At 37.3% G+C, this 27,055-nt stretch overlaps 2 protein-coding genes across 10 annotated transcripts in view; one reads left to right on the top strand and one right to left on the bottom strand.

The window, feature by feature from the left end:
* Window positions 1-270: 270 nt before the first annotated feature.
* On the top strand, window positions 271-9,883 carry LOC103154004 (interferon-inducible GTPase 5-like). 2 transcript variants are annotated; one of them, XM_007575142.2, is made up of 4 exons: window positions 271-342; window positions 2,286-2,360; window positions 7,575-8,134; window positions 8,293-9,883. In XM_007575142.2, exons 3-4 carry the CDS (start codon window positions 7,582-7,584, stop codon window positions 8,910-8,912), a joined length of 1,173 nt encoding a protein of 390 aa, XP_007575204.1. In that variant the 5' UTR covers window positions 271-342; window positions 2,286-2,360; window positions 7,575-7,581; the 3' UTR covers window positions 8,913-9,883. The 2 variants fall into 2 exon arrangements, with proteins under 2 accessions (XP_007575204.1, XP_007575198.1); XM_007575136.2 differs by lacking the exons at window positions 7,575-8,134; window positions 8,293-9,883 and adding exons at window positions 2,558-3,102; window positions 3,438-4,896.
* A 1,683-nt stretch (window positions 9,884-11,566) lies between these two features.
* The window catches only part of daam2 (dishevelled associated activator of morphogenesis 2), a 101,629-nt gene continuing 86,140 nt past the window's right edge, over window positions 11,567-27,055 (bottom strand). For 5 of the 8 annotated variants that reach the window (XM_016662146.1, XM_016662157.1, XM_007575120.2 and 2 more), the window contains 9 exons: window positions 25,762-25,846; window positions 25,039-25,145; window positions 24,548-24,636; window positions 22,359-22,527; window positions 19,232-19,339; window positions 19,060-19,120; window positions 18,692-18,823; window positions 15,198-15,368; window positions 11,567-15,115 (listed from right to left, as the gene is read on the bottom strand). In XM_016662146.1, the coding sequence (XP_016517632.1) occupies window positions 14,903-15,115; window positions 15,198-15,368; window positions 18,692-18,823; window positions 19,060-19,120; window positions 19,232-19,339; window positions 22,359-22,527; window positions 24,548-24,636; window positions 25,039-25,145; window positions 25,762-25,846 (1,135 nt within the window). In that variant the 3' untranslated portion in view covers window positions 11,567-14,902. The remainder of the gene's footprint in view (window positions 15,116-15,197; window positions 15,369-18,691; window positions 18,824-19,059; window positions 19,121-19,231; window positions 19,340-22,358; window positions 22,528-24,547; window positions 24,637-25,038; window positions 25,146-25,761; window positions 25,847-27,055) is intronic. The other 3 variants (XM_016662166.1, XM_016662168.1, XM_016662172.1) reach the window with 1 other exon arrangement.

The following is a 27,055-nucleotide window of genomic DNA, read 5'->3' as shown; positions in this document are numbered from 1 at the left end:
AATGCTATAATTTATTTGTTGAAAATATGTGAAAACTAACAGTCGTGACCTGTGTCAAATGACTGCAACTTAAAGCAGATTATTCTTCGGGAAAAAATAGTTTTCCAGCACATTTCACTTGTACCTTGATTGTAATGTGATACCTGACACACCCCTCTCCATGTTTGGAGTTTGAAGTTTTGATGAAATTTCTATTCACCAGTAGAAAGCATTTTGAATAAATTTGTTTACATTATGTGACGCAAAAACTTTTGCATTTCTTATACAAACCAGGTTTCTGCTTGTTGCTTTGCTTCAGTTTCAAAGGTTCCAAGACCAGAAGAGGTTATTCTGCATACTCTGGTAAATCAAAGTACATGTTTTTCTTTGAATTTTTTAAAGCAATGACTCTTTGTGTCTTAAATGTAAGTTTTGGTTAGATCACAGGTTTGAAGTATCCTAGTCTGTATTAAATGTTTTTTCATAAGAACGGGCTATTTCTATGACATTATCAGAATGTGAAGACATGTATTTTAAACAAAATAGTTTGCATTTAGCTGTTTTTGCATTTTTGGTAAATGTGTGCAAAGATATAAAATAAAGTCATAAGTTAATCTTATTTTTCTGTTTTATTTCCTAACAAAGAAAAAAAATAGTAGAATCCTGACTGTCCAATATTCAATCCGACCCTGTGTGAGATTTTTTTGCTAACTCAGGGCTGACCTCCACAAAGAATTGATTGAAGCTATTTGCCACCTTGCCCATAATATAGTTTTCAGTATCATTTAAGGAAATATTTTTGTAAAGTATGTTGGTTAGTACCATCTCTGATAATATTGTTTAATGCATTCCAGATTCCCTTGATATTGTTTTTATTCTCCTCTAATGTCTTTTTAGTATTAATAATTTTTTTGTGATCTTATTACATGAGATAGCTTTGTATATCTTTTGAAATGATCTCTTGCGTTTTCTATTCTCTGTGCTAGGAATTTCCTTTAAAGTTGATTTTTTAACAGGCATTTCTGTTTTTATATACCTGTATCTTCTTGTAGTCCTTAATAGGACAGTGCTTATTGTATAATGAAGTCAATATGCTCAGTAATTTATTGTATGCCTTATTCACATCTGTTTTGTTATGTCACGTCTCCTTTTTGTATCATTAATTCATTTTTAAAACACTTATTGCTAATTCACCTTTGTTTTGGATATTAAGCTTCTTTTAACTGAATTATTTAAGTGTGTTTAAAATGACAAATTTAAGTCAGTCTTACTTAAATCATTTTGTTTACTTCAAATGAAGAAGGTTACTAATAAATGATCTCCTTTTTACCAGGGTTTTAGGCTGAGTCAGCCTTTTCTTGAGAGTAGTTAGACAGGAAAGTGGGTAATGACAGAGGAGGAAGACATGCAAACAAGGTCATCAGACTGGAATTGAACTTACAAATGCTGCGTTGAGGACTAAGGCCTCCATATGTTTGTTGTATTCTACCCTTGCGCCATCACAGCACCCTGATTGATACATGATCTGTCTCTGGTATATTTGAAACAATTAAATTCAATGATGTGTTTGTGTCCTACATCTGACTTCATGACGCAAGCTTCACCAGGGACAGTCCCTGTAGTGACTGTGTTTCTGTGGTGGCGCAGTGGTAGAGTGCTATTCCTGTCTAATTGTCTGAACTAAAAAAAAACTGGTAAAAAAGAGATAATTTAATCGTTTCCTTCTTTATTTAAAGTAAACTAAATTATTTGAGTAAGACTTACTTTAATTTGTCATTTTAAACACTTAATGAATTCAGTTATAGAAACTTAGTAAATTGAGTTGGTTAAACTTTATGAAGACGTAGGATACAAAACTAGCACTGAACTCATTTGTTTCAAATAAAGTCAAAGTAAAATATACTGTTAGGTTAAAGATTTGTAACTTTTAAGTTAATTGAACATCAAAAAGTAAGTTATCTCTAAGCCAAAATAATTAAATGAGATTAATGTAAATAAGTCCACAGGATCACTTACAGCAAATACACTTTTAGAGTGTTTTGACCAGAATTACTGTCAAAGCAGAAATAAGAAAATGGCTGTTGCAAAACAAAGGAAACAAAGTAAAAGACAACATTTTTCCTATTTACCTGAAGTTCAGTTTAGTGCATTACTCCAGACCATGATAAAAAAAATAAACAGGACTCCTCCCCCTTACTGTTTTTCTAAGGACACCTCACAGGTTTCACTTTACTAGTGTTTAGACTTCAACAGAATTACAAACTTGTTTTGTCAGTTTAGCTAATGTTCTTCTGCTTAACATTTAGCAGGTGCATTCAGGACAGTGCTGCTTTCCTATTATTCTCAAGTTTGTAGAGATCTCATCTTGTGAGAACAACAAAGTGAGTAGTTTCTTATTCTCTCCAGCTTAACGTGTTTGGCTTTAATGTGCAAAATGAAACACATTCGTGTGAAAATTGTTATAGAAATGTTAAGATTTCTTACAAAGATATTCTTAAACATGTTTTATTATTAATTGTATGATTGGATTATGTTAATTTTTTAAAGCAGTTTATTCAGCTGCTTTTTTTCATTTAAGGTCAAACATGGAACAAATTAAACAACAAATCAGAGATCTGACAAAGAGCGACCCTGCAGCTGCAGCAAGAAAGATCAATCAATATTTAGAACAGATAGATGATATGCAACTCAACATTGGCATCACAGGAGAAACTGGCTCTGGCAAATCCTCATTTGTAAATGCCTTTAGAGGGATAAAGAACAAGGATCAGCAAGCTGCACCAGTTGGTGTTAGAGAAAAGTCAAAAGCTGTTGGACCATATTTCCATCCAAACTACCCAAATGTCATCTTATGGGATCTTCCAGGCATTGGTTCGACCACGTGGCCAACAGATGAATATGTGAATAAAATTAAGTTTGACACGTTTGACTTCTTCATCATCGCCTCAGACACTCCCTTTAGGGTAAATGACATGAAACTTGCTAAGGAGATCCAAAAAATGGGGAAAAGGTTCTATTTTGTTCGCACAAAGATCGACCAAACCTTAACCAACGAGGAAGAAAATGAGGGAAACTTCAATGCAGAAAGAACTTTGGCTGTTATCAGAAAAAGATGCATTCAAGGTGAGTATCACTTCTATTTTAAATGAAAACAATGCTTCAAATTATGTGAACAAGAAGTTCAACATGTTAACATTGTTAAGAAATTGACTGGAATGATGTCTTTCAGCCTTCTTAACCTGTCACTCATTTACATTAAATCATCTCATAAAACATGTAAACAAATAAGCTAAACATTGTAGATACAACTAATTAGAGTTCAGTTCAGTTTGAAATCTAATCAAAGAGTGTAATTTAGATCTTTTTTAATGTAGCCAACTTATTTTAAAGTCTTCAGTGTCTGTTGTTGTGGGAATCAGTTTTATTCTAAATGGCATTGTATCTTGTCTAAAATTCAGGTCTTCGGGAACAAGGATTTGAAGATCCACCGGTCTTCCTACTGTCAAACAATGAGTGGCAGCAGCATGATTTCCCTCGCTTACATGAAACCTTTAGGAGAGAGCTATTTGATCTCAAGAAATATGCACTGCTGTGTGTCATGGCTGCCATACACCTGGAAGTCACAAACAATAAGAAGGAGGCTTATAAAGATGGAATAAAGTATTATGGTGCTGTATCTGCACTTGGAGCAGCTGTTCCAATTCCTGGGCTTTCAGTTGCTTTTGATATTGGCATGATAGTTAAAGCTGTTAAAGAGTATGTTACAGGTTTTGGTCTTCATGCTTCATCACTGCATAGACTAGCTACTAGCACAGGCGTACCATACGATGATCTGAGTTTTAGTATCCAGTCAGTTCTTGCTAAGGGAGAAGTAACTGGAGACGTCATCCTGAAGCTGTTGACCCAACTTGGAAGCACATCTGTTTTATTAGCAACAGAGGAATGGACCCGGTTCATTCCATTTTTGGGAATCCCCATAGCATCAGCCCTTTCCTTTACAGCTACACACAGAGCTCTGAATTTCTTCCTTGATGAGCTTGCTAGTGAGGCAAATAAGGTTTACAGGCAAGCTCTGGGGTTAAACAGAACCTAATGGGGAGAGTAAATGTCATTTCATCACACATTAATTCATTTTGTTGAAGAAAAGGCATTTGACTACCTCCAAAATGAATATATATATATATCACACAATCATAATCTGGCTGCACATCTTGATTGTTTTTGAAAATATTTTATTCTTTTTTTATATTGCTTTGTTACAGCGTTAATTTCTTCTAATTTGCTTCTCATGTTGGAATGCTTTTACTCCACTACTCTGTGAAATAATGAGAAAATATTTCTATTTTTTGATGAATATTTAATGAAGGAATAAACATGAACAATTTTACAGTTTAGAGTGATTATGCTGAAATACAACCACATCTAAGAATATTCCCCCAGTGTGTTCGTGTTGCTAGAAGATGAAGCTATCAGTATCAAAATATAATAGGTCTGAGTAATTAAACAACTCCAAACATAAATACATCAAATTTTAATCTATACACTTCTTGTTGACTAGGAATTTGTCATGATGTCTGGGTGTTTGGTGTTTTTTGTTGTGGGGTTTTGTGTTCCATGGATTCCCCAGGCTGGGAATTGAATCCAGGACCTTCTTGCAGCAAGGCAACAGTGTTGCCACTGTGCAGCCCCATGTCAATATTAAATACAAGAAAATTACGAAATGCTTGTGAAGTACATAGATAAAATGTTGACTAAAATCTGCAAATGATTTACTAATCTTGAAAGCAAAATGATCTAAGTTTCACTGGTTATATGTAAATTAATGATCAACTCTATTATTCACTGTGTTATTGCTGAATCTAAAGCAAATACTGTAAATAATATTGTATAATTTAAGATGAATAAATGTCTTTGCCTTCCTTATAATCTGACTTTTGTGATACAGTCCTCTGGATCTTGCTGCAAGGACACAGTACTCCTCTTTACCACATAATTCTTTAGTCAAATGTGAGGACAAATGCACACACACGCACAAAAAACATTTGTTTTTCTTCTGTTCTGTCTAAACCAAAAATACTAGTCTCCCTTTTAGTAGCAACTGAACATTCAGATGAGATCTGTGATAAAGAAAACCAATGCAGGTAATGAATAGATTTGAAACTATTTCTGTCATTCGTGTGTTGATAACAAGACTACTGAAATGAATGCTGGGAAAAAGGACAAGGAAGCAGAAAAGCAATAAATCAGACTACATCATTTGATGAAGTAGCTAAACACAGCAGGCAATATATTCTATATTTTTTACTAGTTATACATAAATTATTTTTCAAATCTATTATGCAATGCATTATTATTAATTCTAAAGCACATGCTGTAAATAATATTGTATTATTTAAGATGAATGAATGTCTTTGCCTTTCTTGAAATATTTGGCTTATCATTTTGGGAAGGTTGTTCTTGTTTGCAAAACTGACATAATTCAAATAGCAATGAATTATTCAAAGTTGTTTATTTAAGATGAATCTTCCTTTTTAACTTTTTTTGACTGTGCATCACATAGATGACTTTCAGACACATATCCAAATCGGATCAGTTCCTAACAGTTTAGATTGTGAAAGTTTTAATTAAACCTTTTCCTTAAAGGGTTGTGGAGCATCTTATTCTTTCATCAAGATGAGTCTGATTCAAAAAGAGTAATTTTTATTCCCTTTCATGTTCTAAGAACTTTGGGTCACATTGACACTTATCATGGGTCAGGATGATTCAACGCAAGACCAATTCATTTCAATCCAATTCAGGACAATCCATTTATTTTGATGGTGTAGAAAGTAAAATTTTAAACTGTCTTTTTGGATTGGCTTAGACTGTATTAAATAAGAATTCAATTGAATTAAACCCAACAATCAGTTATTGAAAACTTATGTCAAAAAACAAAAACATGTCAGGCTCCTCCTCTATATGCTTTCTAAGACCACCTCCTTCTGGAGGTTTTCTCTAAAATCCTATTAATTGCAGAAGGAGTGTTTTTGTCTTGAGGAGTGAATTCAACACGACATTATCTGATTGGCATCTAAAAAACCTGTTCAAAAGTGAGTATCTGCTTTATATATAAACATGTTTGATGTTTTGCAGTTTCCTCAGTAAAATAAGACTAGCTATTGTGCAAATATTGTGTTAAGTCAATATTTGTATAGTGATGAGGTGCATCTTGTTGGTAGATTGTGTAATGTTACATAACATGTCAGGGACAGGTTTACATACAAACATTGTTCGGTTTTACAAAAAAACAACCTCAGTGATTTCTAAACTCCAACTAGTTGCACATGTTTACATTTCTTATTTTATTTGTATTGCATTTAAGAGGATCAGAAATGTACAGACTCAAAAATATACATGTAATGCTGCTAATATATCGATCCTATATTGCCGTATTTAACCATACACACTTAACCTTGTGTTGGAATTAATAAAACAGGCAAACGTTAAGATTTTGAAATGGTCCCAACCTAAAGTAAAGTTTGTGGCAGGAAATCAACCAGAAATATACAAGATATATGCTAGAAGATTGGTGATAAATACTAAAACTGCACAATTTCTTAGATTATAAGTAATTAGCTAGAAGAAGTAAAATAAAACAACAAAATATTTGTGCAGGTGAATGTGTGCAGTGCCATAAACTATTTCCCCATACCAGGTCTTTGCTGTCTTTGATTTTTTTGTTATTAAAGTAAATTTGGGTAAATATAAAATCCACTTTTCAAATTGTTAGTTTATTTCTAAAGGAAACTCCCTGTAAGTAATTTTCTCTTGCATCAAATATGTGATGGTACAAAAATTGTTGACAACAGTTGGCAAAAAGTATTGCATCACTGTGAAGTCCAGTTTTTCTTAGCTCCCTAAAGAGCTAAGAAAATGAATAATCCTGGGTCATCCAACCTTTTTCTTATGCTGCATGACCCAAATCTGAATATGTTTGTGAACATTTTAAATCATACTTTACTGACTTTGTTTTTAATCTTTCCCTGGCTGCTTTTTTAGATTGGGACATGATATGTTGTTCTTTCAGACCTTTTAGCTTACATCAAGTTCTGTCTTAGCGATTTCTTCACTCTGCTAGTCACATAAAAATCAGGCAGTGTGGCATATGAAGCTGAACCAAAAGTTTAGCAAATAACATGTAACTCATGTTTTGACACGAGGGTTCAGTAAAATTTTAAATAGGTTAGCTTGAACAGCTTTTTCCAATAATAAATAAAATCATCACTTGGAAATTGCTATTTGTATTTTCTCATTTTCTCTTTCTCACATATATATGTGTGTTTGATAGTCTGAAACATTCAAGTGTGACAAAAAACAATATAGAACACATTTTTAAGGGGATAATGTTTCACAACGCACTTTGGTGAGTCTGTCTGTGTTTGTGACCCTTTGTGGATTAGATAAAATCCACAAAGTTAAAACCCATAAATTAAACTTGTGCACCCAATTCATATTTGTAACTTGGGCCATGATTCTCACATGAATATTAAGTCATTGGTTTGTTACCAAATATAATATTTTAATGATTTTAAAAACATGTTTATCTTCTATTTAAGGTTCAACATGGATGGTCCACTTGATCGAGAAATAAATGAACAAATTCGAGCAATGATGGAAACTGACCCAGCTGCTGCTGCAGAAAAGATCAGACAATGTTTAGAAGAGACAGATAACATTCAACTAAACATTGCCATTACAGGAGAACCTGGTACTGGTAAATCAACATTTGTCAATGCTTTTAGAGGGATACATAACAATGATGAGGGAGCTGCACCTACTGGTTGTGAAAACATGACCACAAATCCCACCTCATACCATCATCCAGACTACACCAAAGTCATCATTTGGGATCTTCCTGGTATTGGTTCGACCATGTGGCCAGCAGATAAATATGTGGAACGTGTTGAATTAGAGAAGTTTGACTTCTTTATCATCCTCTCAGCTGATCGGTTCAGGGAAAATGATGTGAAACTGGTCAAAGAGATCCAAAAGATGGAGAAGAAGTTCTACTTTGTTTGCTCAAAGGTCAACCATAATTTAAGGGATGAAGAACAAAGTCAGATGGATTTTACAGAAGAAAAGACTCTGAAAACAATCTATGAGGACCGCGTGAAAGGTGACTCAACAGTTTACACAGGATATGTATCAGAGATATCTTTACATCTAATTTTGCTAACGTTTACAGGCACTGTAAATTTTAACTAAAGTAATGTTTACATGTCATATACTATTTGTTTTCCAAATAAATATTGTTGTGTCCTCTCTGTGCCACAGGGCTGGAAGAGCTGGGACTCAAGTCTCCACAAGTTTTCCTTCTGCTCAGCCCTGATGTCAGCCTGCAGGGTCTGAAGGAATTAAAGAGCACATTCGAGGAAGATCTTCCTGAACTCAAGAAGCATGCTCTGTGTTTGACCATGATCATCATTTACAAGCAGGTTTTAAACAATAAGAAAGAAAACTTTCTGGCCAAAATAAAATATTATTGTATTATCTCTGCAACTGGAGCCATCTTACCAGTTCCACTGCTTTCTGCTGGTGTTGACCTGAGCTTGATATGTTTAGCATTTAGATGGTATCTTGTTGGGTTTGGCCTTGATACTTCTTCACTGAACAAACTAGCTGCTACCACAGGCATATCATGTAATGATGAAATTACCAACCTAAAATTCAAGAACAAGCTTTTAAAGAGCTCTCTTATCTCAAAGGCTTTGATCCATGTTGCAAATACATTTGTAATGGCATCAAAGAAAGAGGGTGTTGTTTCAATGTCAAGAATCCTAGTTGCTCCTATACTGTCCTTTACAACAACATATGTTGCTCTAAATGTTTTCGTCACTGAGTTTGCTGAGAAATCACACAGGATTTTCAAAAGGGCTCTGGGTTTGAACACATAGTGCTAATGCTACAGAGATGGTTCATTTAAAGCAGGTACAATAAAATCTGCAAAAATAAATATGTAAAGTTAAATGCTAGATCAGCTACATTTTCTTTTTTGTCCTTAGATCATATAATGTAACATGTCATAAAGCCACAGTGTGTGAAATACTGCCATCTTGTGGAATATTAGAAAATTGCAATTTCTTCAATATTTTAGTACTCCGTAGCTTACATGCAAAAGTTGAAATTTGGCATGTATTGAGTTGAGCAACTTTTAATTAACTTTGATTTGTGAAGATAATAAGAAAACTATTCCTTCTAACAATTTTCTCATGATAATGAATGACTTTCTATTTAAGACCTCCGATTATTGCACCATAATGATGAGGCTTGTTTTGAAGGGGAAGAGCTGAAGCCTGAAACATTCATTTGGGAGTGATAATGATTAGCATGATTAGAAATGGTCAACTATAAAGACGGCTAATTTGGAGGTAGAGTAAGAGAGAAAAGGTTAAGATTGTTTGGATATGTTCTGATTAGAGATAACAGATACACCATTGAAGGTAGAACTGCCAGGCTCCATCGCCACCATCCTTTCAATATAACTGCACTTCTTCAAAAACTGCTTTGTTTTACTACAGATATGCACAGATCTCAGAAACCAATATAACATGAAATCTCTTTAAATAGGTACTAAAAGAAATGCATTACTTTTGAAGTTTGTATTGCTCTACACTAAAATATAATTTTAAGTGTTGTATTTAATGTTTGGTCTTGATTGTGTAATAAACTTTTTGATATATGTCCATTTCTGCACTTGAGAGCTATAAAACTTTTATTTTTCATTTTTATTTTATTGTTTTTGTTTTTTTTTTGGAAGAAAGTGTAATTATAGAGATAAGAATAGAACTGAAAGATTGTATTCTTTGTCCATCTTAAAGCTTATAATTATCCTCAAAATAATTAAAATAAAAAAGTGGGAAGTTAACTGATTGAAGTCTTTGCTTAAAACTTAAAATATGCAGGTGTGAACTAATAAACCGAAAGTTACGAATGTAACTACGGTTCTATGAATCCCGGATGACCGCCAGAGATTCTCTGTCACTCAGAATCCTTGCATTTCGCGAGAAGGTTCTGTAGGAACAGAGCATCGGGTGACGTCATGCTATATAGCCTCTGATTGATCTTCCGATAGGTCACAGGTGTGACTGTTGATATTATTGCTCGAACGGCGCATGCGCGAAGGGAACATTCAGTGCTTTCAGCACCGCCCTCTGGCGGTCAGTAGGGATGAAATAGAACTGATCAGTGGTCCAAACTCCTCTTGATTATACAGATGAAAGTAAAGCTTGAATTTCATTTGGATCAAAGGTCCCAGAATCAGGAAAAAATACTTTGAGGCACAAAATCCACTTTGCTTGAAGTCCAGTGTGAAGTTTCATGTCAGCCGTCTACTTTAAATTTTACAGGACTTTTATGCTTGTGTTTGCTGACATGCAATCAATGAGGACTGCATGAAAGGTGACTCAACAGTTTACGCATGATATGTATCAGAAACATCTTTACATTTAATTTTGCTAATGTTTACAGGCACAGTAAACTTTCATTAAAGTAATGTTTAATGATGAAGACACCAGATGCAACAATGCAGATGAGATGGAGACTGCTTCTACTGATTCTACTGCTCTGTTGTGTTTAGGTTGTATTACACAAAATGGGTGAGTGGGAAACAGGATTTTAATATTAAATATTATTTAAGATTTATTGCACCTTCTCATTTGGAAAAGGTCAACTCATCCAAACACATCTGAAGATGCACCTGAAAATTAAAGAGTTGGTTGTTGTGAAAGTTTAGTTCATGAAAAGTCCACATAGTACAACAAAAATAGTTCTGAAATTTTGTGAATTATCACATTAAGTCAAACAACAAAGGCTAGCAAATTTTTATTTTTTGGCTCTAGTGGCCTGTATTTGAATGTGGTCAGACAGGAACGTCTGACCACTAATGAGAAAGACACGTGGCAAAGGTCATCAGGCCAGGAATCAAACCTGCAACAGCTGCATCAAGGACTAAGTTCTTCTTATGCGAGTTATGTGCTAGCCCTGCACCACCACAGCACCCCAGGGTGACAGCGATTAACAAACCAGTGGAATCATATAAATGGCAACAGTATTATTTTTGTTTAAAATGTAACTCGGCTCTAAGACAGTCCTCAATAAATACCCTTCACACTTCTCTCACCACATTACCTCAAAATTTGTTTCAAGACAAAATGCAGTTGCAGAGACAATCCGTTTTTAGGGACATCAGTTTATTTTAACCCTACAAAAGACATGGGGTGAGAAAATAAAATACAAAAATGAAGTTATAGAAACAAAAACAAAGTGGGTTCATTCTTGTACAAGTCTCAGAATTATCCAAACATGGACCACAGTTCAATTATTCATATTTTTAATATAACATTTTGCTGTAATGCTGTGTGTACATACAAAATATACCAAACTAAATAAGGCAAATAAATAGAGGTACAATGTACAGGAACAATGGAACATTCCTCAATGATTTCATCTTTTTTTTTTTTTTTATCTTACCTCAAACATCAACAAAGGTGTACAAAATGCTTTTCTTTTTTTCCAACTGTACATCTTTCAGTGGAGCATTTTTTTTCTTATTTCCAACTGTAAAAAATACTGACTTCTCACAATTATACAAACTCGAAGAATGGGTGCAACTTTTCTCAGGCAGTACAGACTGTGGTGTAACAGGTGGGTTGCATTCTACAAGCAATGTTCTTTTAAATGATCAATAAATCATACTTTGTGCAACCTTCTGTCGGCATGCAGATCAACGTCATGTGCATGTAACAACAAATACGGTGGAGACAGAACCCACCCAAAACCCCTAAGAAGTTTTTTTTTTTTTTTTAATGATTTTCCACATCCCGTCCCTGCCACTCACACTGACTGTCAACTTGTTTGACGGCGGTCCAGCCAGCATCCTTGTCCTCACTTTCCATTCTTCTCTCTGCACGCCTTACTTTTTAGCAACACTAATTTGCTGCTGCACAACTATCGTCTTCAGGAGGAGCCAAGTCCTCGAAACTGGTGCTGCAAATGGAAATGTCCCATCATCATCATCATTATAAAAAGTGCATTGAACAAGCTACTAAATTCTTTCCTCTGATTTCCATCTTTACACTTCAAAACAGCCAGTCAATGGCCAAATAAGCATCCAAACATGTAACAACACAAACATGTATTAATACTGACAACTTTTCAAATATCCCTTGGCAAATACTCTGCACTAAATGGGTTAAAGCTCTAAATGAGGAATTTAAAAATGGTCTGCTGAAGTCGGGTACACTGACTGATTAGCTGCAAGAGGAAGGAGAGCAGAGGTTAAAAAAAAAGAGATCAAACATGGATTAAAATGCTGGTTTAAGAAGAGATGATTCCTCTTTTTTAATTTAAAGTGTCTAAATAATTTGGTGTAAGGGCTAATCTCTAGAGATTGCAGCTCTCTGCGCCATCTCAACTTCACATCTGGGTCTTTTTAGTCTGACGGAAACGTAAATCTATTAAATATGAGGTGTTACAGTGAAAAAAAAAGAGGATAAATTAAAGCTATGGGGGATTATCTGCACATTATACAATCAATCACAGCCAAAGGAAAAAAAATAATAATAATTTAGAGGCGATTTCTGTGGTACCTGGAGCTTAGGTTGACCTGCAAATCAATTGTACCATCTTTGACCACGAGATGGCGCTAGTTACTGCAAACCAAGTATAATTTAATGACCATATAAAACAGATTTCTGCAAAGCCACAAGCACTAAAACAGAGGAATGGTTTGTGTGAAAAAAAAGAAAAAAAAAAACAGGATCTGAGGCACTTATTGGTGAACATTTACAAACATTTAGCAGATAAGATGTAAAAATATGGGTCAAATGGAAAGGCCTTCGTTTAGTCCGTTTTTGTAGTTGAGCACATGGATGTATACGGTTTTCATTATATATAAAGTGGGGATATTTATTATCTATTACAAATAAAATTGTAAACAAGTGGGTCTGGTTTATTTTAACCGTTGCTACGGAAACAACTGCTTCTGTGTTCCAGCAATCTGAATATGCGTCTCTTGCGACGTCTGAACAAAGTCAAGGAGTTCAAACATCTTATTCCCACAGACTGATTGCAGTCTTGGATGCCTCACAAACTGATCCTTGCTGGTTATTCAAACCTAGACTGTAAGAAATGAGGAAATGTCGTGGTTTTTGAGCTGGTTTAGATATATGATGATCTAGATCTGGTTAATGTATCTTTTAGAAATAGATCTACATATTGCAAACAATTCAACCCACCGTTGCAACTTGCATCATTCCTGCTGCTGAAGTTTTGGAAAAGCATGTGCAAATAATAATAATAACCCCCTCCACCTCCAAATTAAAACTGGAAAATCTTATGAAGGCAAATAAAGCTAGCTTCTATGTTTTTTTTTGGAAACCAGTAGCCTAAAATAAGTAAGCATGGAGGCTTTGTGTCCGGTTGGTATCTAGTCAAGTTAGTCTAATTTGAAGTGCCTTGCTACCCCAGTGTTACAGAAAAAAAAACAACAAAAAAAAAAACAACAAAAAAACTGCCACCTTACAAGGTGAGGTCTGAGACAAATGGGGGATTCAATGATGAAAATAATGAAATACTACAGGCAGATCTGAGAATAAGTAGCTACAAATAGGGACAATATCGTAACCGATTAAAGAGGAATTCTCCATTAAGTTTGTTTATGGCATTCCTTCAACCGTGTTTTTTGTTGGCTGGAGTTTAAATTTTTTGTTAAAAAAAACCCCAAAAACACACACAAAACAACTACAGTGCAAACAAGACATGAAGGAGTGAAAAAGGATGAGCAGTTACCTCTCATTCGTCAAGCACAAAAATATTTAGTAAGTTAACTTCAACAGCAATGTGAACCTGCAACACCATAAAAGAATGCATCGTGTACAAAATCCCAAAATGCTGAAACATAAAAAACCCCAAACTTCTACATCTTTGCAATTAGCTTGTCTGCATCTAAATATAAATATATATCAACGCCTAATTGCAGAATATTTAGTGTAAATACATTTACATTGGTTTTTCTTTTCTGCTTTGACACTACTTAATGCCAGAAAGACTTTCAAACCATTTACACATGTTGAGGCTTAATTATTGTGGCACAATCATTTGTATGTGAAGAGGAGTTTTTTTTTTTTTTTCTTTTTTTTCCTAGAAAATTTGTGGTTGATATCTTCTTGGGGATGCGGTGTGCCATCAGAAGCCACTGGTAAGGATTCATTATTGTGAAGCAACAGGAGATTTCTTGACTCCATACCCGTTGTTTTAGTGTCAGAGGTTTGTGATCGTAGATCCATTCTGTGGCTGCAAAATCTGGTTTTTCTCAGGGAAAAAGCACCATAACTGTGGACGTAATGGCTTAGATACCCTGCCTGCCCCACACCCCCCGTCTCATCTATCTTTTGTGTTTTTATTTAACCTGCCAAGCTTCACAAGTTTCCAAACTTTCCATTTGGTGTCTATATACAACGCGACTGACTAATCCTGGAGTTCTGATCCCGATAACCAAACTTCAGCACCAAAGAGCTCTCAGAAGAACAGAGAAGGTTTCTGAGGAAGAGCAGGAGTGATCGACAAGGAGAACCTGAAGAACAGTGTCCAATGGATACAGTTAGATGACGTGGGACAATGTGTCACAGTGGTCTGTCCGTCCTTCCATCCCAACTGTGGAGATAAACGGGTCGGAAACAGCTTTAGAAGACCAATCCGAGGGGAGAGCTGCATCTTTTGAGGCAGCGAAGCTGTCCATGGATGTCTCTACACGTCCAGTCCAGCTGTTGCCAACATCTGCTCCAAAGGAAGCCGTGACTGTCCAAAGCTCTGGGTTAAAGTTGATCTACGTCACGGCAAATTTTAGATCTCTAAAGTTTTGCTTTTCTACTTCCTTTTTCCAACTTTAGTAGTTCACCTTGGTGACGGCTCTCTCTCGGCCGCCACCTTCCACTAGCTGGTTGACGGAGCGCTTCCGGCTTCGCTTGAATTTGTTAAGGTCCTTGTCGAAGACCTCGCCAGAGCGCAGCGCAGAGACGAGGTCGTCAAACTCCCCGCCGACCTCCTCCGTGGCCCCGCCCTTCTTAGCCCGCCGCTCGCGCTCCCTCTGCTCCTTCAGCTGAATAAGGATTAAAGAAACCGTTATTTTGAAGAAGATGAGAGCAAATTTAGTCGGACGTCGCCTCTGAGGAGAGCCTCACCATGGCCTCCATCCGTGCCCTCCGCTCTTCCTCCTCCTTGCGCCGCTGCATGTTTTCCAGGTCCTGCCGAGCTTCGCTGAACGACTGCAAGAAGGTGTCAAAGATGCCGAAGAAGTCGTCAGGCTGCATCCTCCCTTCTTCTTCTCCAAAGTGCTTCAGAGATTTGGCGAACTACAAAGACAGATTTTGGATTTTAAGGTAAGGATGAATGCACAAACTGAATCTTCTGACCCAGATTTCCCAGAATCAACCCAATCGGTCATGCATATGCACGCCCTTCAAAATAAACTCTGGTATGTGAAATTCATTTTCTTAAATGCTGCAGGAACACACACATCGGAGCAGGGCTGCTTGATTTGACCACCGTATGTCCACACAGTCCTGTTCAAGCTGTTCGGTGCTTGGCGCCAGAACGCCGCCCGGAGCCAAATGTTCCGACACAGTCGGCTCTGTTCTGCAGTACAGATACGTCTTCAAGTAGAAATAACTTCGGTCCACTTTTCTTCAGTCAAGTTCTTAAGTCTTAATATGTAAACAAAAATGAAAAATAAATATTTTTCTCATCAGTTACTAGTTTGTTGGCTAATACAGAAGCTAGAAATAAAGATACGTGCGACTATAACTTCATACAGTTTTTATTTTTATGTTTTAAAATTACTTTTATTTATTTCTTTTGCTTTATTTTTCCCCCCATCCGACAATAGAAAGTATGTTAATACCAACAACTTTACCAACTGGTGGAGGGTTGAGTGTGCAATTAGCTTTTAAAGGTAACAGAACAATGGCCCCAGTAATGAGCTTAATAGCAAAGCACTGCTAAGAATTGGTTAATTTAAATGCCATGTTTGAGTTTTCACCTAGTCTGTGGTGAGACTTGGATCATTTTTATTGCCACTTGCTCATTTTACAACTTGGGACTTTTTTTTTAAAGGTATTAACAGATCAAAGAAATACAGATGTTAAATATAAATCTATACTAATTAGAAGAAAAGCTTCTTTCATCCAAAATGTTGGAGGAAATTGAGTGACTTAAGCTAGGCAGTAAAATAATCAAGTAGAAAGCAAAAAATGCAGCGTGCCTTTTCCGCTTCTATGTGAGTGTCGAGTGACAGAACATCTTAAAATCCCTCTTGTTTATAACCGTCTAGTTTTCTGTATGTGGTCTCAGCACTGCGATGAAAAACACAGTTGCTCTTTTCTGAGGAAGCAAAACCATCCTGTCATTATGGGCCCAGTGTCCATGACAACAACCTCACCACCATCCCTCCCCTCTGCTTGTAATTATGTATCTGGTCAGAAGTGTTTCCTCTGGTCCCCCTCGGGATCCGAGCTAAATGGGTAAACAAAAACACTCAATGAACGAAGGAATATGATTTTCATTGCGTCAGGCAAAACAAAGCAAAGGAGTGTCGTCCTCCTCTGAAAGCACTTAGCATTTCTCCACTTAGTTTAGCTACTTTAGTGACTAGTCACTAGCTTAGCTAGTTTAGTGACTAGCTAGAATGGTCACTAAACATTTGAGAAAATTTAAGCTTGAAAATACAAAAAGAACACTTGGTATAATAAATAACAAAAGGGCATAAAAATTCCAGGGCATCATGAAAAATGCTTGAGCTGTACGAACTTACAAAATTTCTCCTGAACTTAACTTTCAAAAAAAATAATAATAATAATTTTGGTGAAAGTTCATAATTAGATATTCTGAACTTTAGAAGTTTAAGATGCATGAAATGAATATTTTAGGAAATGCAATAAGTCAAATTTGTCTTCAACATGCAAATATTTTAATTCATACTGTTTGTATGTAATTAAAAAAAATAACTTTGTAAAAATAATTTTTTGTTGCAGTTTTTCTTTTTTTACCAAATGGCGTCATACTCAATATGACGATGAAATATGAGCATGATTAGTTTTTTGCCTCCATTCACGTTTTTTTTAGTAAATAAAACAAACTTGGATAAGCAGATGGAGGATATATGCTTTGATGATTGCTCACTAATCTACAAATCATTTGAAGAAATTATTGTTGGCATGTTCTTACAAGATTAATTAAAGCTTACCAAAGATCCAGAAGTGCCACTTTTAAAAGTTCAGACCTTGCTTGCAGTACAAAAACTAGATTACATTTGCCAAAACATGGATATTTACAGCCCACTTGAGCTCGTAAATTTTGTTTTTAATCTAATTTTGAGTATCCTTCTTGGTCAGAAATAGAGACATAGAAGGTTTTATAGTTTAATAAAATACTTTGCTTTTTTTTAAAAACAAAAAAAAAGCCTCTAAGTGGTTGCATGACCTTTGCAACAGTAACTCTTTGTATTGTGCATAGCAGTGCCCTGTTTCTGTAGCAGCCACACACATCTGTTGCCATGGAGTGTTATTAGTCTCTGTGGGCTGATCTGTTTGGTCATCCTTCACCTTCTTAAAGAAGAAACACACATCCCGACTTCCATATTTGTATTACACTGAAAGCCCACCAGGCCATCAGAGGACCTTGACAAACACCCACTTACCAACCACACAGAACATACACAGCTGTGTGTTTGGAGTCTGGGCCGGAGAACACAGGTTCTTTTGTTTTACTGCACTAACTGGTGCCCTATTCTTCCCAGTTCGTCTCCCGTGACGTCCAAACTATGTTCCCCTCCAATATTCACCCCTCCTTGAGCAAATAATTAACCAAAAGGGAGGCTCTGCATGAAACCCATGAACCTGGTTTCATGTCTTTTTCTCCCATCTGTCTTGAAACCTGTTGATTCTTCTGAGAAATACAGCTGTTCAGCTCTTCAACACTGTCGTTAATTAGAGAGGATAGACTGTGCAGTACAAATGTAAAAATCTGTGCCGAAGCCCCGCTCCGTGAGATTTAAAGGCGTTCAGAGCGCTAAATGCGAGCTGGAGCACCGACAGCCGGCAAATTAAACATATTCCCATAAATCTTTTCAACACCGACTTACTCCAACACTCTCTCCATCCCACTGACGTCTTCAGCTGACACACTTCCTACCATACATCAGTACTTGAGCCAGCGGAGTTCAAAAGGCCAGTTGTTCCACTTGTAAATGGAAAGAGAGGGGATTTAAAACACTAACTTAAAGAGACAAAGAAGACGTGGGAGGAAGGGGGATTCCCGAGTAATCTTTCAATTCTGGGTTTCCCAGCCCGGCTGAAATCGCCCCGCAGGACTCAGAGGGACGTCCAGAGGCTTCACGCTTCTCAGATTCCGCCTTTTTTTTTTTTTTTTTTTTTTTTTTTACAAATGTCCTGGATCACATTTGACCTCTAACTCTATTAATATTTTATTCCTCAGTCCGCTTGACATACAGGCTTGTCAGCGAGGATGACTGGCTTCGGATCCACCACAGCCACCCACGTGGACATACGAGCTTTTGCTCTTATGGTCTCTTAAATTCACCCAGTCTTTCATGTCGACACGGCAAGAACAGATTGGAAAACCGATGAGATCAGTTTGCTCCAGAAAGTTATTGAGTTACCTTTTCCTTGGCTTCACTCAGCTGGTCCTCCAGTTCAGAGAAGCTAAACCCAGCCACGGTGATGAAGTCACCGATCACAGCCACAAACTTATCCCCACGTTCTCTCATCCTGCTCTGCTGGTAGTGCAGCTCCTGGTGAGAAGCGACAGGGACACGAAAGCTTGTCACTGAGAGTTTGCCAAACGCCTAAATGAATTATAATTGCTCCAGTCTCCTGTGCGCGGCACGGCCGTGCTGCAGAGCGCCGAGCGTTAGCGGCGTTTAAACACCTCAGCGTGCCGTACTTCACTGTTTCTGCTTAAAAGCATAATTACAGGCGGCAGAAGAACCAGCGGGAGGGAGAAGGAAACTAACTCAGCCCAACTCACCGCCTCGAGAGCCTTCAGCCCGCTTTTGATGTTGTGCACTTCTTTTTCCAACTCTGACAAACTGAGGAGAAAGAAGATCAACAAATGTTTCCAGTTATCAGTCATAGTTTAGTAGATTGCACCTTGTGTTACAAAGTTGACGCTGAAGTTTGGGGGGTAGGAACATTCTTACTTGACTTTGGCGGCTTCAGGCACGCTCCTGAGGTCTTCCTGGATGTACAACGTGTCTGGGTAGTTCTTCTCAAAGATCATGATCAAGTAGTGCAACATGGTGATGTTCCTGTTGCATTAAAAGCAATGTTTAATTTGATTAAAATAAACATTTGATCTGCATTAAAAAAAAAAGAAAAGTTTTCATCTGTCTGTCAGTAAAAATCCAAATGATCAAAGATTCACAGACTGGAAAAAGAACAACCAGGTGTGAACAATAGCACTGTCTGCCTGTAGTAAGCTGTCCAAACTTTGACCCTAATATTTTTTTTCCCCCTGCAAAATTTCATTTTATTCTTCCCACATTCTGTATTTTTCTGACAAAAAAGTACCTAATCAACAACTTTTCTTGAGATTTCAGAAAGCCCCAGTTAACTTCAAGTAATTTTGTCATAAAAAAGTTGAGCACCAGCTCAATATGAAAAGTGTAAAAACACCTGAAGACTGGGTCTGGACTCATTTGGTCCGGATATGGACAGGCTTTCAGACTTAGGAAATTCTCTAAATATAATTTAGTTTTTATTGTAAAACTTACTGATTGTTATTTAATTTCAAGGTATGTAGAGTAAACTACGCAGAAATCTCAACTTTTGGTCTCACAAACATTATCACTTTGTTTTATGACACTTGTACCAGAACATAAGCTCATATTATTGTGGATTTTTACGACTTTTGTTTTTCTGAGTCCAGCTGAACTGTTGACATGCCAACACGCTGCTCAATCTAATAATCACGTTCAATGAACAAGATTATTATGCTTTTAGAAATCTTTCTTTTCTTGGCAATAATAACTAATGTTTCTACGTTAAATATATCCTGCACAATAACAAGCATAAGGTCCATTTTAAAAGATTTTTTTTAGAGTTAATCTGAACAACAAGTATCGGTATGTTTCAATATTTTTAAAAAATGCAACGCAGTCGTGTGATACACATTCTAAAAATCTCTTCAATAAGATTCAACATTTGCTCTAAATTTTTTAGGAGAACTTGTTTCTTGGCACATTTGTCTGTGTAGAGGTTGTTGATTAGTTACCGTGGTAACACACCTCTAAATAGCAGGAAGGCCCCGAGGAAGTGATGCGATAATTACAAATATGACATTCTTCTGAAAATATCAATGCTCCCACTTATTCCCTCACATGTACCGTGTTCGGAGAGAGTTGGATAGTATAAAGTTTCATATGCTGGATCCAAACACCACAGTGCACAGAAGAAAATTAGGTCATGGAGGCAGTGGAGTAAGAGTGCTGTGCTTCAATTCATCTCCCTGTTTATATTAAGACGCATCTGAGTCACTGGAAATCATGCCAGTAGTGCCTGTTTCCGTGGCAACGCCGATGGCTCGGACAGCATTTCATTACTGTAAAGAGAAAAGAGCTCCCACACGCCGTTTGTTCGAGCGAATCTATCGCCGCTGCAACACGCTGAAGTGGTTTTATATTTTTCTGTCAATTTCTTTCAAGACTCTGAGTTAACTGTTGTAGAAACCAGCGGATGGTGAAGGAACACTGAGCAGAGGCACTCTTTGTTCATTCTTTAGAGGAGTTTTCCAGCTCTAGTTGCCTTTATTTGCTAGCGAAATGACAGGAAAGCGGGTTGTGAGAGAGGGGGAAGACATCCAGCAAAGGCCAACGGGCCGGGACTCAAACCCAAAACGCAGCTGGTTCATGTCCTCTGTACATGGGTGGCGAGCTTTACCACAGGGCCTCCTCTGTTCGTTCTTTTATTTTCTCATAATTGGCTTAATATTTAAATGCTAATGAGATGAGATTTGCTTTTATGACAGGCTAGAGATTTAATTTTTTTTCCCCAATTTCAAGTCTCCGATGACTGAAATGAACATTTTCACATTGGATTCTGGCCATCTGCTCTCCCCATAACATTGAATTGCGGTAGATTATTGGTTATATTGCTATATCGGCTTACTGCCACCTTAAAGAATTGCCAGAATAAAGGGTTTCTAATCAAAACAGGTTTTATTTTCACTTGGGTAGAATATCTTAATGGTGTCTATAGAGGTTTCTGTTAAAACAATAAAAGAAAAAAAAAATCAATCAAGCAGCTGCATGTGATCCAAAAGACACTGTTCTGCCAAACACCAGTCCTTAAATCACTACTCTGACTACTTGTTTGTAAAAAGAAACTCAGGATATTTATAAGACACTCAATGGTCTTGGACCTAGATGGATTCCAGAGATGCTGCTCAAACCATACAGACCTCTCAGGTCATCAGAAAGGTCTTCACTCTGTTTTCCCAGGACCAGAATAAGAAAGATGAGGTATCGTCATCTCTACGCTAATAAGCTCTGACACAAACTTCCTGAAAACCTGAGATACTATTGGTTCCTTTAAATCTGGACTTAAAATGTTTTTTATTAAAGCTTAAATACTATTTTATAAGTTAAATAAGTTTTGCAGTTTAGATTTCATACTCATGTTATATAGATATTACTCATGATATACATATTAATCTATATCATGTTTTAATGTGTATGTTTTGATGTGTTTTAGTTGGTTTTATCTCTTTTCACTTGTTTTCCTATGAAGCACTTTACATTAACGTGCGAACAAGTAGTGCAAAAAAAAGAGCAAATTCATGAAGTTATTTACCTAATTTTAAGTACAAATGCCACATATGTTCAAAGAAAAATAGTAGAAATTATGCAACATCAGCTAATGTCATATTTTGAAATGAATGAAACATGGAATAGAAGTTTTTACATATAAATGGTAAATCTTGTTACAAGATAACAGAATACAGAGCAAGGCGTAAAGTACTGGTGAAAAAGATTACCTAATGTTTGAATGAATTGAATAAGAATTTCAATATTTTGAAAACCCAGAAATATCTGTTCGTGATGATTCTAGATTGAGATGTAGGAGGAAAGTTACATTTGAAACTATCGTTCAAAGACCACAGCAGCTGTGGTCTGCTGCAGTCTTTCCCTGCTCTCCTTCTATGTCAGAAGTTTTAAGAGTTTGAATCTGAGTCAAATCTTAAAATATTTTGTTTTGTAACAAGCTAAGGTCTTAGACTCAGGTCGTGACTGCTGCAGCAAGGCTCAAGTCCCCCCCTCTGTTGCCCACCTGTCTATGCTCGACTTGGTGTCGACGATCTTGTTCAGGCTGGAAACCTTGAATCCGAAGGCGTTCCCCCGCTGGCCCTTGTTCATGAAGTTTCCAAAGGCCAGCACCACCTCCAGGACCTGAGTCAGACGCTTGCTCCGGACCACCTCCACGGAGGCGTTCAGGATGGCTGCAGAAGAACGTGGAGAGAGGAAAAACAGCTGCTGAGATCATGATTTAAACTTGTTCAGCTTTGTCTGTTACATAACAAACTGGGCTTAAATTATTCCTTCCACTCCGTTACTCCACTCAAACACCACAGAGACGCAGGAGCTTCAAATTCGACTCCGTGTTCCCCCAGAATTTCCTTTATTTTTAACATCATTCACGATGAGTGATCGGTATTCTCCATAACAACTGGGCAGCTTGGTGGGAAAAGTATCCTGTCCTTCCATCAGTGAAACAGCAAGAGGGGAAAGGAATACACTGAACATGAGCCAACTCTGTCTGTTTCATTTCCCCTGAGAAAGGAGCGTCTGGCAAAGTGCAGGTGGATCCCCGTCTCCGCAGAGGAAACCATCAGCGTAACTGTGAAGATCATTAACAAACATCATATTGTTATTGTTACACTTTTTTGTGTTGTGATGAAGCATGGGAACTGTTCTCCTGGCTCTGGCCGATGGAGCCGTCTTCTAAAAAAGGCTCCCATTGAACAGGCTGGGTGGTCTGCAGACTTACAGTCTAATCTGCAGTATGTGACAAAATTATATGAATAATAAAACAAAATGAGATTTTTTCTTCTTCTTTTTTTGAACAGTGCGGTCCGGTTACTTTTGGATCCAACAACAGCAATTGTGAAGGTTTCTCTTCTCTTCTCTTCTCTTCTCTTCCCGCGCCAGCTGAGAGTGAAATGTGTGTCAGAATATATTACCCTGACCTCAGACCAGAAGGAATTGAGTTTCTCAGAAGAAATTATGCAGCACAAACAGAATCGAACTGACAGTGCGAATAAAAACGCCGACAATAAACAGTGTGATGTTCTCATCAAAGCAACCCTGGCTCTAAAAGCTGCAGCGACAACTCGGTCATGGATATCCGTGCATGCACACACACAAACACACACACACACGCACACACTGGAAAGCTTTTTCCCTGACATCTTTGAAGTGAAATTCAGGTTCACAGGAGATGCTGTCCTCTCTCAACGTGAGCCAGTTTTCCAAAACAGCTTCCATGGTAACACGGATGCTGGGTGGGAGAGGGAAAAACTGCATAAAACCAGCATGCGCACACACATCCATACAACCATGCAATCTCATTTAAAAGCATGCTCCTTAATAATTTATGTCCAGCTTCAAAATATATTTTTTACATTTTCACCTTCGTCTGCTCACAAGTTGCAAAAAGTCACCTATTGGACAGCTGCGTCATACATAAAATCATAGCTGCATCATTTTATTTCATGGTTATCAACAGGTTATCAAGTCTGCGCAAATATCAGCAAAATTCAAGTAGAGATGTTTCAGTTTTCCAACTGTATTTGGATCAAGTGCCTCGTTAAACGGTACCAGACTTCAGCTACTTTAACATCTCTCCACTGTGTTCTTCATCCCTTCTTTCTGCTAAGGCTTGAGATGAACTAAATCTGCAAACATAAATCACTGATAATCGCTTTTGCTGGCTAGATTCGCATCCAAGTCGATCCTGACGTCCTCCGACTTGCACATCGACAAAGAACAATCTCAAGCGGTTCTTAGGCAGCTGCAGTTTGCAGGTCCAGATGCTGCAGGAGTTCTCCAACAACTGCACAGCCTCGAGAAACGATGGGAAAGATCTGGCTTCAATCTGAACCCACTGGTGGAGATGTCGACTCAGCAGCTGTATATTTAATAGAATCTTAATTTGATTAGATCGAATTTTCTCAACATATCCAAAGAGAAATACTTTGCACCTTCTGCCTCGAGATCGGCTAACGGCTCATCTGCTCTGAATATCTAAAAATGTTTTTCAAACAAAGACATTGTTGAGCCGCAAAATGATACCCGTGAGTCAAGACGAACTGCAGTGTTCATGGTTATGTGTTTATAAAAGTTTTCTTGTGCAATAGTGATTGATTCCTTGTTTAAATTATAAAACTATCCCTTTTATAAGGCGACCGACTGCAGAGGCATTAATTCACCGAACCACTGAACTATCATGTTTGTCCTTACCTTCAACCTTAGGCTTGGTTTCAGCTAAACGCTCTGCAAACTTCTTCTTAAAGAACAGAGCCTGTAGTCTCTGCTGGTAGTGGTCAATTCTGACGGGAAGAACAAAGAAACGAGAGGAGAGATTAGCAGGGGTCAGTTACATTTGTCTTTAGGGGGAGCAAAACTTCAAATGTTACAAGTCAGTGAAATGTGCAAAATCCCCTGTCTCACTTTACACTCTATTCTAAAGCATCCAGAGGGCTCTTGTCAAAGGACGAGATGACAAATGGGGATGTAAAACTCGACTAAAGGTTCACCAAAGCAAGCAGGGAGAGTTTCAAAGAGAGACGAGAGATATTAAATGCCTGACCACAGGAGATGAAGTCAAGGAGGAAGCATTCAGGACTTCTGCTACATAATGAATCAAGCTAACGCTCGATACATTTTCTTGACGAAGCTGGCTTAAAACAGAAATCAAAACCACCCTCTCACACAAAGAGCATCACAGTTACCTGCTCATCTCAAAGAGGAAGCGGTCAGCTCGGGCCATCCTCTCCAACTCATGTTTATGCTCTTCTAAAAGATCTATGTCACTTTTCTCAGGGACAAATTTAAGCAGCTGGAAAAGATGCAGAAGCAATGTTTATTAGAACCACAATAGCTCCAAGTTTGAGCTGCAACCACTTAAAGTTCATCGACAGTAATTTTCCTCAAAGAAATAGTAAACAGATGCATGTGACTCTCTAAAACCACAATCAGTTTCAGTATTTCCTTTTTACCCAAATAGGGTTCAAATTATGTCTATGACACATTACAGGTCTTTTTAATTACATGGTAATTCAATTGTATTTTACTGCCATTTAATTAATGGTAGTTAATATAAATACCATTAATTAATACTAATTAATTGTATTATATCTAATAAGTGCTTTGTTTGCATTTATTTTGATGATAAAGCTGTTTGTGTTTTAAAGTTGACAATATCAGAGCCAGGTTTCCATCATCTAATAAAAAAAAAAAATAAAAAAATACTTGACTCACATTTAAAAGCACTAGGGAATCTTTTAATGATCCAAATTTAACTAAATTAAAATTTTAATTGGGGGAGAATTCAGACCCCTGAAAGTTTTCTGTTAATTTTGAACATCTGCAAACCATTCCCCTACTAATTTCTGAATAACCTATAAAATCTAGCTGCCTTGTAAAAATCCTGATCGTCACGAAGGGACACATACCTGCTCCAACATGTCTTTGGCTAGCTCCTCCCTCTCATCCATCTCTAGTATCGCCCTTTTGATTTCTTCATTTGTCATTTTCAACCTGCAGGGAAGCAAAATGCACTTTAATGACATCAAATGCGAAACACAAACACAAGCGTCCTGATAGTGGCGATCTGAGCACCAGTCCGGACAGCTCCACTCTCACCCCCTGAGAGCACTGCCAGCTGTTTTCAGACGTACGTGCGCTGGGCTTCGATCAATAACAGCATTGTCAGTACGCGCATCAAAGCTGTATTGACCATCTGCTAACCCCATCTGGGTCAGTCTGTTATTGACACGAAAGAGAGTGCAGGGAGCGTGCCGCTCTTTTGTCAGACGCACAAAGGACTCAGGAAGCCCGTTTATTGATCTGTAGAGTGGGGTCACCGTTTAAGCCCTCCAAGGGGGCCCCGGGACCACTGCTGTTTGGGGATTTAAATGGGGAACATATTGTCAAGTGGATCTCAAAAGACAGCAATGGATTCAGCTTCAGATGTAGCGTGACCCCTTTGGGAGAAGGGTCAATTAATGCATCTTTGATGCGAGTTAACGTTGACACCGATAGCACTTGAATGTTTAATTATAGACTGAATTTCATATCGTGCACTGCTTCCGGATAAATTCTCTCTTGGCTGGAGCAGCCAACACATTTTGTGGCGTAAACAGCTGCTTATATGAATAGCCTATTATGAAGAAGCACAGCAAAAACTCAATGGAAGGCTGCAGGGTCTTCCTTAATGTGGGACAAACAACTCAGGTTCAGATTATGTCAAGTAAGGATTATTTATGTTTTAAATTACTGGAAACATTACAAACCAAACCTATTTGTTTTTATAGGTGGACTACTGCATTTAAAGCTGCAACACACTCCAAAATAAGTACTGGAAAAACATTTAAATTCAGTAGACTTAAATGTAGTTCAATATATGGCTTGTATAAAGAAGAATTAGACCTCGTAACGTTTATTATCCGAGTTGCTTCCAGGAGTGATAATAGATGATTGTAAACATGGGCAAGGAGATCTCCTGTAGCAGTTTGTGTTGCAGCTTGTTTTCTTTTTTTCGTCCTGATGCATTGATATTACTGGAGCTTCCTTGAACTATTTAATGATCTTATGCTTTGCAGAGGAAGGATTCTGTACATCTCTTTTCATTCCTTCTTTAATACAATTATTTTTAGTAGTTTTTGCCCACCACAAATGTGTAGTGATACCGAAGACTCATTGTTTATCTCCGATCTTCTAACATTCAGCTCAACATTAAGCTGGATT

Source organism: Poecilia formosa, unplaced genomic scaffold, assembly GCF_000485575.1.
Source record: "Poecilia formosa unplaced genomic scaffold, Poecilia_formosa-5.1.2 Scaffold8, whole genome shotgun sequence".
NCBI lineage: Eukaryota > Metazoa > Chordata > Actinopteri > Cyprinodontiformes > Poeciliidae > Poecilia > Poecilia formosa.
Note: the sequence above shows the minus strand (reverse complement) of the source record. Positions and strands in the feature narration are given on the sequence as shown.

Coding starts and splice junctions, on each gene's coding strand:
- LOC103154004 (XM_007575142.2), top strand. CDS start 7,582: ATGGATGGTCCACTTGATCGAGAAATAAATGAACAAATTCGAGCAATG. Junction 8,135..8,292: donor CTATGAGGACCGCGTGAAAG/GTGACTCAACAG, acceptor TCTGTGCCACAG/GGCTGGAAGAGCTGGGACTC.